The sequence below is a fragment of the Tenrec ecaudatus genome, chromosome 16, assembly GCF_050624435.1.
Source record: "Tenrec ecaudatus isolate mTenEca1 chromosome 16, mTenEca1.hap1, whole genome shotgun sequence".
Lineage (NCBI taxonomy): Eukaryota > Metazoa > Chordata > Mammalia > Afrosoricida > Tenrecidae > Tenrec > Tenrec ecaudatus.
Window position 1 is genome coordinate 102,238,930 of NC_134545.1, and position 17,521 is coordinate 102,256,450.

A 17,521-nucleotide genomic window follows, 5' to 3' on the forward strand; every position below is an offset into this window, starting at 1 on the left:
GGGCAGCCTGGCAACCGCACAGCAGATCTTCAAGGCTTCTGACAAGATCCGAGAGGAATTACTGAAACCCGAATGAAGGCCAAACGTGATTGTGGGACAAGAGGGAAGTAAAAGGAAACAAAGGGAAGAACTAGGAGGCAAAGAACATTTATAGAGGTCTAAATAGAGGATGTACATATGTAAAAATATTTATATATAGATCCGGAAATAGATCGATGTACATATGTTTACATGCTAAGTATTAAGGTAGCAGATGGACATGAGACCTGGACTCAAGTACTCCCTCAACTCACAAATACTTTGTTCTAATAACCCGACATTCTGTGATGCTCACCTTCCCAACATGATCACTGAAGACAAAATGGGTTCATAAGCAAATGTGGCGAAGAAAGCTTATGGTGCCCAGCTATCAAAAGATATAGTGTCTGGGGTCTTAAAGGCTTGAAGATAAAGCAACCATCTAGCTGAGAAGCAACAAAGCCCACATGGAAGAAGCTCACCAGCCTGTGTGATCATGAGGTGTCAATGGGATAGTTTATCAAGCATCAAAGACCCAGAACAAAAAATCCTATCAATGTGAATGAGGGGGAGTTCAGAGTAGAGACCCAAAGTCCATCTGTGGATAATTGGACATCCACTCACAAAAGGGTCACAATGAAGAGATGAGCCAGTCAGGGTGCAGTACAGCACCGACAAAACATACAACTTTCCTCTCGTTCTTTAATGCTTCCTCCCGGCACTATCATGACCTCAATTCTACATTGCAAAACTGACTACACCAGAACATGTACACTGGTACAGATGAGAGCTGGAAATATACAACCCAGGACAGATAAACCCCTCAGGACCAACAATGATAATAGCAATACCAGGAGTGTAAGGGACAGGTGAGGGTAAAAGGGGGGAACTGATCACAATGATCTACATATAATCCCCTTCTAGGGGGATGGACAACAGAAAAGTAGGTAAAGGGAGACATTGGCCAGTATAAGACATGAGAAAACAATAATTTATAAATTACCAAGGGTGAGGGAGGGAGGGGAAGGGGGAAAATAAGGAGCTGATACCAAGGGCTCAAGTAGAAAAAAAAAGTTTTGAAAATTATGATGGCAACAAATGTACAAATGTGCTTGACACAATGGATGGATGGATGGTGATCAGAGCTGTACAAGCCCCCAATAAAATGATTTTTTTAAAAGAGCTGGAAACACAGGGAATCCAGGACAGACAACCCCCTGAAGACCAATAATGAGAAATAGAGATAGCAGGAGGGGAAGAAGAAAGAGAGAACCGATCACAATGATCTACCTATAACTCCTTCCTAGGGGGATCGAAGCAGAAAATTGGGTAAAGGGAGACAGCAGTCGGTGGAAGACATGGGGGAAAATTTTTTTTTAATTATCAAGGGCTCATGAGGGAAGGAGGGGGAGGGGAGAAGTGAGGAGCTGATATCAAGGGCTCAAATAGGAAAAAATGTTTTGAAACTGATGATGGCAACAAATGTACAAATGTGCTTGACACGAAGGGTGTATGTATGGATTGTGATAAGAGCTGTAAGAGCCCCCGATAAAATGATTTTTTTGAAAAGCATCATTCACACTACTTGCTGAGTTCAGACTGGAGAGCCTTGCCATTCCTGTGAAGGAAGGCAGTCATCGCTCGTGGGGCACTGGAGCAGCAAGAGCCCGGCAAAGTCTGACGAGAACAACATGCAGCACAAGGAAGGCGCAGAGCAGGAGATACAGCGGAAACCTGGTTCTACTGTGCGGGCAACTGCCAACAGTGACCGACACCAGGGAGGCAGCAGGCACACACAGGGGCATTCCTTCACTGCATCGTGGACACAGTAAGGCTCTTAGAACAGTTTAAACCCATTTATCCTTTCCACCGCAATTACGGGCTAGTGCTATGTATTTTAGTTACACAGATTTTTACAGCCATGGTATCATCACTATTCTAAACCTACATATTCTCCTCTGTTGTCTTTCATTCCTACCTGAATATCATTTTTCTTCTAAGTGAAGAACATGGCTCACTGTGTCTTTACAGAGTCATTCGTGATGAACTCCGAGTTCCTGTTTACAACTGTATTTCATCATCTGTCTTAGTTACGTGGCCACCTCACCACAGAGTGTGGCTACATACTTCTGACTTAGTACCAGAGACCGTCATGATGCAAACAACTGAGGCCTCAGAGAATGTTTGCCCAGAAAGAATCCACTTTCCCTTCTAGCAAGGAGCTAGAGACGCACCTAAACCAAGATCATCTTTAGTCCAATCTAAGATCATCTTTAACCCAAGCAGAACTTGGGCTGCAGCTATTAAGAAAGTCCATCTAAACCCTGTTCCTGTGGCCGGGTGCACAAGGTCCCAGCCAGAAGAGTCACCGGTCTCCCCTCTCTGTTCTCGTTGCTGGGGGCCCTCGAGATGGTTCCACGCACGGCGACCCCGCGCACTGCAGGACAGAGCGCTGTCTCGGGGCTGCACCGCCCTCACACTTGCCGTGTGTGAACCCATCGCTGCAGCCACTTCCTCTTTTCCCGCTGCCCTTCCATTTTACAGCAGGATGCCCTTTTCCCAGGGGCCGGTCTCTCCTGATAACATGTCTGAGGACGACTCTGGCGAGTGTGCTTCTTGGAAGGCAGATTTGTTTATTCTTTTGGCAGTCCACGGTACTTGGAATATTCTTGGCCAGCAACGTAATTCAAGCGCATCAGTTCTTCTTTGGCCTTCCTCAGTCAATGTCCAAGTTTCACATGAATATGAAGCAACTGAAAATAATCATCGCTTGGGTTAAGGCACACCTTCGCCCACTAGGTAACACCTTTGATTTTTAACAGTTGAAAGCTGTCTGGTGTACCAGATTTACCCAATGCAATGGGTAACTCATTCAATCTCTTAACACATTGCGGATGGATCCCGAGTTTACTCATGTTTCGCGCACCATCTGCTACGTACGGATCACGAGATAACTCGTGAAGCAGCATGAACCTGTGTTCATGACAAGCAATTGAAAAAAGAAATTTCCTACCAGAGCCTGTAGAGTTTGCGCTGCCCATGAAAAAAGAAGTTAAACCAGGTATAACTGTAAATTTACCGTACATTAGAAAAGTACTAGGAAGCTTTGTTTATATATAGGTCCTCTGCTAACTACAATATATGAAATAATTGTAACTCTTTAGGATAAGGTCTCCACAACTAATCACACCAAAGGGCTAGGAGGTCATGTTTGCCTGGGGTTTCAGGGTAATATCTGCACACTGTCTGTGTTTCTCAATGTAGCTGTATAGTTGTAGAGTGTAGTAACAACAGTACATTGTATCGCAAAGGAACATATCAGCAAATGAACACTGAGGAACAAAGAATGTATTTTTTGTTTGATATACTATATTTATTTTTAGTGTTTTTCAAAGTAATATGGATTATGTTGATTATTTTTACAAGTTTATAATTTCATGAAGATTATAGTTCATTAAAGTAATAATGTTCTGCATACGCTGCAAAATACTGTTTCATAATGTGAGACGTTTTATATTCAAAAACTGAAAGTTACAAATAAGTATGATAAAAAGTTGAGATGTAAACCCATTTATGGTTCAATGCAAATAAAACCTAACAGCCGAAAAAATACCCGGCCACTTGGGTAAGTTGGTAAAAAGAATCCAGTCTTTAATGTGTTAACTGCTGCTTTCATGAACAAGGACTGCGTGTCCTACGCTAGAAGAAACCCTTGACAACTTCTCTCCATTTATATTACCTACTGGTCCAGTTGTGAGGATTTTCGTTTTCTTTACATGACACTGTAATCCGTCATAAGGTTGTAATGCTTGAACTTTATCAGCAAGTGCTTCAATTCCTCCTCACGCTCGGCAGGCAGGCTGTACAGTCTGCATCCTGCAGGTTAGCAAGCAAGCCTTCCCCCAATCCCAATGCCGCGTTCTCCAAGTAATCCAGCTTCTCTGATCCTTTGCGCCGCATACAGATCGAGAACGTATGTTGCGAGGTTACAGCCCTGACGGAGACCTTTCCTGACTTTAAACCATGCAGGGTTACACTTTGTTCTTTCCGAACAACGGCTTCTTGGTCTCTGTCCAGGTTCTGCAGGAGCCCAATGATGTGTTCTGGAATTCCATTCTTCTCAAGCTAGCCACAGTTTCTTAGGAAGCACACAGTCTTTAGTGGGCCTTAAACGCACTCAGACATCCTAAATTTTTACCCCTCTGGCCCCTTAAGTCTAGCAGAGCTTTATTCCTTTTCTCAGTCCATTAGCTTCCTCTTGGAGCACTATCAAGTGCTCTGTAAAGTAGGGTGGAGGTGATGCCTGACATCCTCCAGCTGCACAGAGGGAAGAAGAATCAAGAGCACCAGCATCCGCTGCCCAAGACTGAGCCCTGTGAGGCGGAGGTCAGACATGCCTCCTCTCCCCCGACTTTTTATGATTAGCAAACCCGCTATCCCCCCATAGCGCTTCTCTGCCTCTCCGCTGGGTTGGAAAATTAGTTGCAACGGCCACACAGAACTCACAGACAATACTTAGGATTATGGGATTTATTAAGGAACAGGTTACAATTCAGGATCAGAAACATTCAAGATACAGTTCTTTCATCAATTCAGTCTCTGAATTGTGTCCACAAACATGCCTCTTTCTAGGTTTGGACCTGTGGCTTGCTTGCCCCCACCCCCCACGCCCACCTTCTCAGGCAAGTGTTTCAAAACTTTTTTAGCTCTGCCAGTAAGTTCACTGGGCACCCCACCAGCAATCCTCCTGCCAAGGGCGCTCAGTCTTCTTACTCAGGGGTCAGTAAGCCTAACTCACATGAATAAGTGCCTAAAGGTATACCATTCTACCAACAGACAGATATCCTGCCCAAAGGTACTCAACTTTCTTACTCCACGAGCCAGGAAGCCAGCTAGGCGGTTTCTGCCAATTTTCTGATTCTATTGCCTGTTTTTCTGCTGCTTCTTGCCCTCTCTTGCTCTGCTTCAGTTCTCCTGTCTCCTGGATGGAGGAGGTTCAACTCAGGATCCAAATGACATGTTCTATTACCAATTCTTTTTATCCTTGATGGAAAAGAGACCCCCTTTCTCCACCTGTGGGATGGCTCATTTTAAGGCGAGTAGGTGGCAAAACTGACCAATCGCCATCTTAGGGGACCCATACACCTTACATGCATGGTCTCACCACCATCGGGAGAGATGCACCTTTTTGCACTATGAAGCAGCTGTCCAATCCCCATGGGCCTCAAGCATCCCACATGTGCAGAGTCATTTGGTGGGAGGAACACAGACTGTGGCTCGTGTGGCCATACTTCATCGCACAGCGTGTCCCGGGAGATAAGCAGCTCAAAGGGGTCTTTTTTATATCTCGGCCCTTTCATCTTCATTCCCCCAACTCTCTAACTTTGTATTCAATCTATCTACGCTTATCAATCACACATTCACTGCTACACCAAGTAGAGAACTCTGCACATGTGGATTGTCGCTGAGTCGATTGCAACTCAGAGAGACCCCAATATAGGGTTTCTAAGACTGTCATCTTTACAGGAGCCTCAACTTTCTCCCAAGGAGCAGCGGGTGGATCTGAACCACCAATCTTGCAGTTAGCAGTCTGATGCTTACCCGACAATGTCGCTGAGCTCCTTCTTGGATAGGAAAGTGCCAGCTTTATCAGGTTTCCTTTTAGGAATCCCAGAAACTGACCAACCAACTTGGATTTTTATGCTGATCAAAAATCACCTGTGATTGATTGAGAAAGGCAACAGGAAGTCTTTTAGGGTTTTGAGCAAGGACGATGCCCATCAAATTAGGGGTTTTGTAAGATTTATTGAATAAAAGAGATTATAGAAGGCAAACCAGTTAGGATGAAACTGTTGTAAAAGGGTAGCATCAGGATTTGTCTAGCTTCAAGGGGGATGATGAGAATCAAGATCAGCCCAATTCCACTAGCCAATCTTTTCACCAATCCTGACAACGGCTCCACCCCCCCCCCCTACTTCTCTTGGGTTCAGTAATCCACTGCAATGGCCACCAAGAACTCGCAGACATTCCTTTCAGTTAGGTCATTTATTGTGGCGGCAGCAAGCCGCGGCTCAGGACCAGGGTCAGCAAGCAGGCAGTCTGGAAGGCTCCCCGAGAGCGAGAGCTCATCCTTCCCTTCCTCAGTGAGCACAGCCATCGCAGCTCCTCCCAGCCATGCAAGCCAGCCAGGATGCCCGTCTCAGCCATGGAGGCCTCCTGCCAGCGCCCCTGAGGACAGGGCTACCTTAGCCACCCGGCCAGCACCACCACCTCTGCAGGAGGGCACCTCCCATGCCCTCACTGTCCTCGGTGCCACAGCCCATGCATGACCTGTGTCGTGTTTCCTTAAGGAGGTTCACTGTCTCCGCTCTCTCTGCTTCTCTCTCCCTCTGCTATCTACCCAGGGGGGTTGCTGTAGACATAAGCAGACGCCTCATCAATTTCAATCCTGGCCTCTCCATCAGTATCACTTCATTTGCAATGTTAGGCTATAGTCACTTCATTTGTGTATTGACCAATCCCTGCAAGATTTGTAAAACAGCTTTATACAGGGCAGGCTGCAGCATCCCAGGCCAGGGTAAGACAAAAACCATCAACTCACAAGTTTTTCTACAGTTTACCTAGGCAATGCTAATCAGCCAGACCACAGTAGCAAAGCCTCTGGGGTGGAAAACTAGGGCAAAGGTGCACACAGGGCTTAAGAGCAAAGTCTCGCTAGCCGTTTTCCGAGGGAATGAGGCCCAAAGCCCTGCAGAAGAGTTCATCGCAACTGACCAAGTCCAGGCATGAGCCAACAATACCATCGCAAGGGTGACAGCAAAGAACACCAGGGAACAGAAGCAAGTGGCATTTCAGTAGTCCACTGACCTGGCTTCTCACCTGGCATCAGAAGAGAAGAGGGAAGGATTCCTGGGAAATCTTAAGTTGCTAGGGGAAAGTGAGCTGGGTGAAGATGCAAGTTAAATTATGCGATCATATAAAAAGACTTGAGAGACCCTGGTAGCACAGTGACTTACGAGAAGGGTTATTAACCACAAGGTCAGCAGTTCAAACCTACCCATCATTCTCTTGAGGAGGGGCTTGTTTAGGTGGAGGATTTTGCTTGCAGTTGATTGTTATTATGAGCCTAACCCAGTAGGTGACGGAGTGCGTGTGCTGCGTGGTGGGTGGGAAGCTTCCTGCTGGACTCGAGCAATCACTGAGTTGGGCTCCAGGACATCGGCCTTGACCAGGGGAACGGAAAACAGCTACCAGCTTCTATCACTGACATGTCCCAGAGACGCAGTTACCCTGGGTCCACGGGCACACCCTGCTGGGGAAACCAAGAGGAGGTGAAAGAAGGAGCAGGCGTCCCAGTTAGCTTTGTTTTATTGTTTTCAGAAAATTCGAAAGAGCATTGTAAACTGTTGAACCTCAATCTCTTTATAAAGCTAAAACAAGCAAACCAACTGAAACTCACTGGCACTGAATCCATTCTAACTCACAGTGACCCTACAAGGCAGAGGAGATGTCTAAGGCTAAAAAAATAAAGTGGCACTCTTGTTCTCTGTCCTCCCGAAAATAGCCTGAAAGTCTCACGACAGCAGGGATGGCACCAGGCCACATCCTTCTAACAGTGAGTAAGTAAATAAATTGCCTATTGCCCCCAGTAGCCCGTGGGTGGTGCAAATGGTGAAACTGATAAGCTGCAATGGTAGAGTTGAAGGTTTGCACCCACCTAGAGGCACCTCGGAGGAAAGGACTCGCAATTTAGTTCTGAAAAAAAATCAGTCCACTAAAACCCCTTGGCGCAGTTCTACTCGGACCCACACAGGGTCACTGTGAACCAGAATCAACTCAACTTCAATTGGGTTTGGTCTTTAAGCTTCTAAAAGACAAAGATTTGTGGTCTTCCGGCAGAGGATGCTACTCTTATGTTTACAGGTCACTTGGGGTTGCCGCGCACTCATCCAACACCCGCTGGACTGTAACCGTGCCGGGCACCGAGGAGCCCAATCCCATCGAGCCAGAGGAGGGGCTGTGAGCAGTCAGACGCCGAAGCAGAAATGATCCAACACAACCAGGGTTCAAACAGAGATGTGAGTGCCAAGATGCAAGATGCTGCGGGCACACAGTCATCGTGCTATTGTGGGGGCAGGGGTTCAGAAAGGCTCACTCCGACACAGGTGGACACAACTGAGTTTGAGTCTCAGCAGAATGAAGACAGAATTAACAAGCAGAAAGATTTAAAAAAAAACACCACAGAACTCAGCTTAAAGGAATCACACGCATTTTTGTAATTCCACTTCATTTTAATGTGCAGAAAATTTACAAGATGCCATTATCTTATCTCACCAAGAGCAGAGCCCAGAGCTCACAAAACTGTTGAGTCTGTTTCTGATCATCCCACCCTGCTATTTACTAAGGGCTACAGCCTCGAGGTCCTGGTAGGACAGAGGCTATCAGCTGGGCTACTAATTGCAAGATCAGCAGTTTGAAACCACCAGCCCATCCTCAGAAGATGAAGCTTTTTATTCCCGTAAAGTCTTAGAAATCCACAGGGGCAGTTCTACCCTCACCAATCGGGTTGCTATCAGTGGGAATGGACTCAATGGCAGTGAGACAGCCAGCCAGCCAGTGGCTCTTAACGAGACCGAGTGTCTGCTACAGCAGTGTCAGTCAGTCAAAGGCTGGAATGAGTCAATCGATTCATCGCACTACACTGGCTGAAATCTCACTACACACAGTGAAATCTCACATGGGCGGGCTAGAGAATGAGGACACGCCCTTCACTGACAGGAAACAAACATGATAACACGTCGGAGAGGTGCACTCTGAATCTCTGTGCACAGACCCAACAACCAGCAGGCGAGTTCCCATGGCCTGCTAACTGATGGATTCAATTCCTGCCCCCGGAAACATACCCAAGTAGAGCATCCTTCCAAAACTTTCCATTAGATTTGAGCCCGAGAACAATCCAGTAGCCCCTTAGGAATATCCTACAATAATAGAGCAATAAGGCAGAAACAAAATAGATGCAATACTCAATATAAGGGAAAACTGCTCACATGCACTGCACCGTGACAAGTGATTTTAGCAACAGCGATCCTACCAGTCCAACCAATGCTCCACCGTGAAAGCCGCGGTAGAAGAGTAACCAATTCACATCTCGCAGATCACTTCTGGAGGCCAGGTAAGTGATACATTCTGGCTCAATAATTTTAACTGAAAGGGTTTGCTTTCTGTTTCAGGACTGTATTTAGCACTGAATGTTTAGTAGTATTTCAATTATACCAAAACGATGTTAATAAAACGACCCATTTTGAGATAGTGGTTTTTAACTTATCTAATAAAAGGAGTGCCGGAGACACTGTAGGTTAGGCACTGGGCAGCTAACCAGTCACATCCAACCTGAGCAGTTCACATCCAACCCGAGGGAGCGAGGCGAGGCTGTCTGCTCCCACACAGACCCAAGTCTCAGAAGTCCTATGTAGGGTTTGCTATGAGTTGGAATTAACTTGACAGCAGTGGGTTTGGGTTTGGAATGAAAATTCCAGTAACCACAGCCCTCTTCAAAACAATGCCCTCAATTATATAAAATATCAAGACGCTCATGGTATCAGAAACACTGCCTACACCTCAAGACCACCTACGCTTCAAGGTAAGAAACACAAACTCACATTTCTAACAGAAAACCTTTTCACTCTGTAAATATTTATTCATAGGCAAGTATTCAATGTGTATCTCATTCAATAAATACTGAAACCAAGGTTGGTCTCGGGTTCTGGGCTGGATGCCAAGAAGGCATCCTAACCAAAATAGCCATGGCTCCTCTGCTTCTCAGGAGGGGGGAGGGGAAGACAGTGAGGAGGGAGTGAGCAACTAAACGAGCAGGCACCACCACTAGCAGACCAGGATCAAGAACAGGTGCTACAGAAGCACAGAGGAGGGGCTGCCAGAGTATCTCCCAAAGCACAGTATGCCCAAGTTTCAGCCTAAATGGTACGTTATCGTTCACCATTTACCAAAACAAACGAGGGCAGAATGAATGTTCCAGGCAGCCAAGTCGACATGGCAGAGCCAAGAGATAAGGCAAGTTCAAGTAACTCAGAGGAGCAGGACACGTGGAGGCCTCTGAAACACACAGGGCTCCGAGAGTGGAAGGCTTGCTAGGTCACGTTCAGAAGCTTGGGCGTCACTTGAACAGGAAGGTGACACAGTCCCTCAGCCTGCCCATGGTAAGTATCAATAAAACGTGCCGAGACGGGGGTTCAGATGAGCGTTTTTATCAAGACTTGAGAGATACCAGGGCCCCTGCAGTTTGGAAGTGGCAGTTAAGTATCTCAGGAAGTGATTAACAGTAGGATTTGACAATAAATTAGATTTGAGAATAATGAGACAAACGTGGAGTCAGAATCACAAAGCAAGCTATTCAAAGCTATAGGTTCCTTTACAATTCACACACAAGGTCTCAGCAACCCCAGCAGTGGCTGACTCACAGCGCCCTTACAGAATAGGGCAGAACTGCCCCCTGTGAGTCCTCTTTGCTAGAGGAGAGAAATGGGTCTTTCTCCTGAGTGGCTGGTAGTTGTGAATCGCTGCCCACCATGTAACCACTGTGCCATGAAATATTTGTTGTCTCTGATGAAGAGTATACTTTACAAGGAAAGCATATATTGTTGGGCAACAATAAAACATCGCTCTGGATATGATTTTTAAAAGAGCTGTCAAGCCACAGACCACCAGGGTCAGCGAGGGTCCGCGTCCATGCTCAGAACGCTCCTTGTCACTTGCTAGTAGTAACTGGCTACTTCAGAAGTGCTGGAGCCCTCCCCAACTGTGGTGTCAACCCTGGCCACCTACTGCTGAGCACCTTCTCTAGAATGCACATGTGACCGGGCCAGCCACAAGGTCAGTACCTGACCACAGGGCACAGAACTTGACTGCTCCAGAGGCAGTGAGAGGGAGATGACAGAGCCCCAAAAGGCCAAATGCACCCTGAAACGGAGTACTTTCTGTAACTTTCCCCCTAAATTTCACAACAGGTTAAGGTCAGGGACACTCCATAAGAAGCGTTATAATTTATGGTTGCATTCAAGTTAATGATCGATACCAAATATTAAGCAAGCACAAGATTCTGGCCGCACGCATCTAGGAAATATCCATGAGTTAATATCATCCTCAAATCAACAAACTTCCACATGTGGTTCTGTCAGAAAACCCCAAGAAAGCAAAAAACAAAAACAAAACCCGTATAGTCAGCTCTTTACCTGCAGCTCCTTTGAGACTCTCTCTAAGTGATTGGTTATCTTTTTAATCAGATCACTGTACATCTGCTCCGAGTGCTGCTGGCACACACACTTATACACGCAACTGTGAAGAGACAAACACCAAGTTAACCAGGCGCCGCTTCATCTCAGGCAACTGGGCACACTTCACCTCCACGACCGATGGACGCAGGCCCAAAAAGTGACCAACCACACCGAGTGAAAATATAACCCTGCCCTCCCCCAATCCTTTTCCAGCAAGAGCTGTTTCCCCCAGCTGCGAATCGCCTACTGAGTCATCTCTTAAACGTGTGATGTGATCAGCCCAAACAAAACCCAGGACCAGCGATGATCTCAGAGTTTGGAGGTGGCAGCTACTGAGAATCCAGGTCCTCCCTGGCTCCCTCGCTGTCCTTATGAGTGGTTCAAGGAGGGAGGGAAGAGTGGCACAGGACACGTTTTTAATCTGCGAACGTGCCTGCGACACACCCTCCTGGGGCACCCATTATTTGGAACACACCATTGTCACTGCCCCTCCTGTGGCTGCACACATCTCCTATCCACCCCCCCCCCCATCCTCACTAAGGTACCGCTTCTGCTTCCCAGGAGCTGAGAGATAAAACCTTCAAGCTCATTAGAATGGTGTGTCAAGTGAGCTGGGGCCGCGGGGAGACAAGTGGAACGTAGCCGTCTGTGCACCAGATACTCCGGGCCAGTCTTGCCCTTATCACTTACCTCCACGGCGTTCGTCTCAGGAAGTACGGCTAGGGCAAGAGGCTGAGGTGGCAGGAAGTCTACGTCTAGACAAGCAGAGTTTACGCTCTCTTGACGAAGCACTTGTGAAGCAAAACATATACACCAACTCGCCTATTCACAGTGTGGCACATACCTTATGGATCACCTTACACACATACAAACTGTCATAATCCAAGCTGCAAAACCTTAATATCCCCTCTCCCAGACCCAGGTAAATTAACTTGACTTACCTGTATATCTGTTCATAAGATATGGGGATATAGTCACCAGGACTCTGGGTTAAAAGTTGGTCTATGGCACCATCCAATTTTGGCCAGTATGTGCTCTTATAATCTTCAATAGTTATAACATTCATTACTAGAAGTAAAAAGCAAAAGCGTGTCACCACGTGCCGCACAGGAAATAAACCAGGCATACAGCATAGCAATTCTGAGCTCTCTGGTTTGAGACGGACACGCTGGTCTCTAAACACAACCCACTGCACTTCAATTTGACAAGCTTCCTGGGTCCAGGATTTCAGCAGTCACTGGACATTTTAAAAGGAATGACTATGAATCTGTGCCTCTTGGAAAACAAGAACACAACAAGCCAATGTGATGGGTTTCCTTTCCCACTTTCCATGAGCTTCTGTTCCTGGTGGCATGTTTAAATGTGCACATGTCCCAATGCTGGGCGTCACTGATGTGACAAGACGACTGTTTGGTGAACCCCCATTAAGTTCTAGGGAACTATGAACCCCAATAATCACTCTCTACAGACACCCCTGTGGAAACCTACCTAAGGACATTAACGTCTGAATTCTAGACTCGTTAACAAAGAGGATGCTGGTAAACTTGGTGGGACGCAGGGCGCTCCCAGTACCTTCTCCACATGCCTACAGCGCTTCCAGTCAGGCTCTTCCTACAAGCGCATCAGAGAGGCGTCAGAGGGGTGGGAGTGCGGTGGGAGGAATAAACGGAAGCCTTACAAAGAAGTAAGGCTTCCCTTCTGCCCACTGGCCTGGCTGTTTTTCCACATCTATAGGTCTTTTAAAGCACTTCTATCATCTGTCCACAAGCTGAACACCAATGAGATACTGAGGGGAAGTGCTGCCCTTACGTCCCACCCTTACAAGCTCCCTGGGGTGACAGGAGCCACTGGCTACCAGGCCGGGGGTGTTAGTGCTCCCGTCACCAGAACCTGGGGTCAGAGAGGGGAAGTGACTTCCTCAGGATGATGGCTAATTGCTGAGAGGCGTCAGCCAAGTAGTAATGGAAGCCTGCAGGTGGCACTTTCCATCGCAGCTCCACCGAGTCCTCACCTCGGCTGCCATTCAGGGAACTTTCGAGATTTTTCTATCTATCTACCACCTACACTCGGCTATAAGTAATATTTCTTCTTGAATGAATTTGTTTTAAAGGACAGTCGAGGAATGAACTACAAATTCACACAGCATGAAGAATCTTCAGCACATTTTGCAAGGTGAGAGAAACCACCCCCCCGAGGCTCCACACGGTAAGATGCCATTGGCGCGATGCTGATGGGAAACAGAACCAGAGTGAAAGTGGTGTCCAAGGGATGGAAGGTGAGTTGTTGGGCTGTCTGGTAAGTTGGTTGTGACTCATAGTAACGCCCTGTCCAACACAGCCAAACAGGGCCAGGACCGACGGCACCCCAGAATGTTTGAACCTATTGTCGTCGTACTTCCGTCTCACCGAGGGTCTTCCTCTTGCCTGCTGGCTCTCTCCCTTTCCAGCCACGATGGCCTTCTCCAGGGCCCAAGTCCTCTGGTAGCATGTCCGAAGTCAGCCAGCTGGAGTCTCGGCCGCCTGCCTTTCTAGGCACTCGCGCCAGACCAGCTCATTCTCCTGGCAGTCTGTGGCAGTGTGACTAGTCTTTGTCAAGACCATCGTTCAAAGGCACCCGTTCTTCTTGGGTCCCCTTACTCCTGCACAGCTTTCACGGGCCTGTGAGGTGCTTGGGGTTGGCACCTGGTAGCCCTCGGTGATATCTTTGCTCTGTACCACTGAGAGGTCATTTTCCCAATGCAACACAGATTGTTTGATTTCTTACCTGTTGTTTCCATGGCCATTGATTGTGAATCCAAAATGAAATCTTTGACAATCTTTTGGTTACCATGATGCTGCTTATTGATCCCATTGTGAGGTTTTTTTATTTATACTGAGCTGTAATCAATACTCAAAGCTTGAGTCTGTGATCTTATTCAGTGAGTGCTTCGGGTTCTCTTCACTTCAGCAAGCAAGGCTGTGTCTTCTGCAGATCACGAGCCGATGCGCCTTCTTCCGGTCCTGACGTCCCCTTCTCCTTCATACAGTGCGGCTCCTCAGATGACTTGCTCAGCGTACAGACCGAGTAAGTACAGTGAAAAGGGGAGGCGGAAAACCTGCTCTGTGAGGAGCTGTAGTACTGGATAATTGGTCAAAGCTGCTAGAGTTGCACACCACGTCAGATCAATTCTTGCACGTAAAGGTTTTACGTCACCCAGGAAGGAAGGGGAAAGATGAAATGCACAAGGAGACAGATGACCCGAACTTACCAACGAATCACATGAGCCACATCAAAGGGGATAGGAAATAGAGGAGTACTTTTATCCAATAGAACACTAAAGACTGACAAGACTCTTCAGTTAAAAACACGAGACGTGTACAAGTACCAACAATTCAGTAACAGGCAGATAAGGAGAAGGCTTTCCATCAGGAGAGGAGGGGCCACTGAAGGACTCAGCAGAGCCATCTGGCAGCTTCGCAAGGGCCTCTCCAGCTGCTGCGCTGCAAGTAACCGAAGGGAAAGCAGCTGCCCCGGGAGGCTCCCAGGGACTGCACAGTGGTGGCCGTGAGGGCAAAAAGGAAGGGCTCAGATTCTGAATATCTAAAGGGAGAATCGACCAGATTTGCTGATGGACTGCACGTGAGAGAGGGTCAGGGGTGACTTGGGTTTGGGGCCTGTGCCTAAGATGAAGAGGACCACAAGAGGACCTCGCTAGGGGTGTGCAGCGAGCACTGCAGGGCGCTCCCCACTAACCTGTCCACGAAGGCAGCCCGGGTCCCAAGTGGCAACCCCTGCTGCCATGCACTGTGCTTGCAGTGGAGCAGGCTGCAGAGACGTAGAGGATCACTACCCCCGACCACTGAGGGTTCGGCGTCCAGACCCCCAGCCTCTTTACTCTCAGGTAAGGGAACTGAAGCACAGGATCAACACTGGCTCCCCGAATTCCCCACTGGGATTACACTCCCACTGCCCACAGCCCTGGCTTGTTTTACTGGCTTCCTTAAGCTCCCGTCTCACTTCTTAATCCCCTACAGATGTTTCCTGGACTCACGCTCCTATACAGACGACTCGCCCTGAAGGACAGAGAATAATTTTGGGTAACAGACAAATAAACAGGAGCCATGATGGCATAATGGTAAAAAGCACTCCATTGTTAACCAAATGGTTTGGCAGTTTGAACTCACTTGACAAGAAAAAGAGGAGGCTGCAATCCGCATCGTAAAGATTTACCATTTTAGAAACCTCCTGGGACAATTCTGCGCTGGCCTATATAGGGCTGCTATGAGATGGAATCAACTCGACGTATCAAAAATATATATACACAATACTATTAACTTGTAGCTAGGCAGAAAGATGAGGCTTTCCACTCCCATAAAGAGTTACAGTCTCAGAAACCCACAGGGGTGGTTCTACCCTGTCTATTGGGATCTCTATGAATCGGCATTGACTCGACGGCAGTGAGTTTGGGTGTGAGGCCCTGCTTTCTGCTAACAGTCAGGAGCCTGAAGCAGGCCTCCCAAGAAGGGAGACTGAGAGGTGGTGACCAGTGGGACACACGGACTCCACAACCCATTCTCTTTACACAGTCAGATCCCACCAGGACTCTGAACTTTACTAGTAGGCGGGAAAAGGGGGAGGGGAGACCATCTCTCAAGCACTGGCTTCCCAGTTTAGCAATCAGCAAGGCAGAGACCAGGAGGAGGAGGGAAAGGACGCTAAGGCAGGAAGACCGGGCCTCTGGGCTGACATCCCACTAGACCAGTCACACTGATGCCTTTCTCTTGGCACTGCATGCATTTGGCTTTAGGTACTTTTTTTTTCTACTTACATTTATTTAGTTAGTTTAATACTCTGGTTTTAAATATCGTTGAAGTATTTAAAACCAAAATAAGAAAGGCATGAGTAAGTCATGGTGGAGAATCATAAGGTCATCCAAAAATCGCTAGGTCTATTCCGATTATATAGTTTCATATCTTGTACGCACATATAACATACATGTATGTCCTCACCTTTGTTTTACTTAGAAAAAAAGGAAATCATTTCGGCTAATTTGCTAGCTAACATAATGAAAGGGAAAAATAAACTCATAGTTTCACAACCCACAGGCCTACATCCAATCCCTTCCACCACTCCCCCTCCCCTCCCTATCTCAATGTGCACAACAAGTGGTTAGTGAGAACAGACAAATCTCTTGTGAGCTAAGAATTCCTTACATTTCACCTCTTGGGCAGGGATGGTGCCATAGGACACTCCCAACTCACAGACCCGACAGGACAGAGGAACCCTGCCCCAGAGGGCTTCTCAGGCTGTCCTCTTTCATGGGATCAGGCAGGCAGCCAGGCCGCTTCTCTGAGGTGGCCACAAACAGGTTTTTAACCAGCAAGCTCTCAGCAGCCAAGTGCTTAACCACTGCAGCCCCAGGGCGCCCCACCTTTTAAATCATTAACCTACTGCCTCTCCTGAACGGACTGTGCAGTCCCAGCAAATAATAAGAATCAAACGAAAGCACAGAACCTACACAGAAAACTTTTATCGTTCAATTGCTAAATTTTGCCCTGGTTAGATTTGTCCAGCTTGAATATTATGTACTTTTTTAAAATGTTTTGAAAAGGTTATTAAAACTGAAGTGTCCATAAGACCTAGGGGGGAGCATAAATGAATCACACAAAACCACTGTCATGGACTCGACCCAAATTCAGAGCAAGCTAGGCGAGACAGCAGAGCTGCTCTGGAGTCTGACTGTCAACTGGGGGAGGAGGAAGGCAATGAGAAATGGAAAGGAGTCCAAGACGCGCTACTTAGCCGTGTTAGAATTAACAGGCTAGCTTATGTTTGATCTTACACAAACTAAAGCTACCTAGTCCTACTGCTGGTTGCTAACTGCAAAGTCAGCAGTTCAAACTCACCACCCACTCCAGGGGAGAGAATTAAGGCTGGCTGCTCCCTTCGCAGGGTTGCTGCGAGTCAGAAGGGGCGCAGTGGCGGTTGGTGTGGTTTACGATACATCGAAGGTCCCTGGCAGTGCAAACCATTTACACTCAACTACTAACCTCAAAATTGGAGGTTCCGACCCGCCCAGTAATGCCCCAGAAGGGTGGCTGAAAGCAAGAGTTTAGTAACAGGCACTACTCATTCATACTTGCTCCACACCAAAGACAGAGAATAATAATAAATAATAAAATAATAAAATAAAATTTCCTGGGAAATTTGAAATGGATCGCCCCACTGACTTT

At 47.2% G+C, this 17,521-nt stretch overlaps 1 protein-coding gene across 3 annotated transcripts in view; it reads right to left on the reverse strand.

Annotated features, from left to right (window-relative positions):
• The window catches only part of CACUL1 (CDK2 associated cullin domain 1), a 65,814-nt gene that overhangs the window by 35,611 nt on the left and 12,682 nt on the right, over positions 1-17,521 (reverse strand). For all 3 annotated transcript variants that reach the window (XM_075533312.1, XM_075533313.1, XM_075533311.1), the window contains exons 2-3: positions 12,251-12,377; positions 11,268-11,370 (exon numbers count right to left, since the gene is read on the reverse strand). In XM_075533312.1, coding sequence (XP_075389427.1) covers positions 11,268-11,370; positions 12,251-12,377 — 230 coding nt within the window. The remainder of the gene's footprint in view (positions 1-11,267; positions 11,371-12,250; positions 12,378-17,521) is intronic.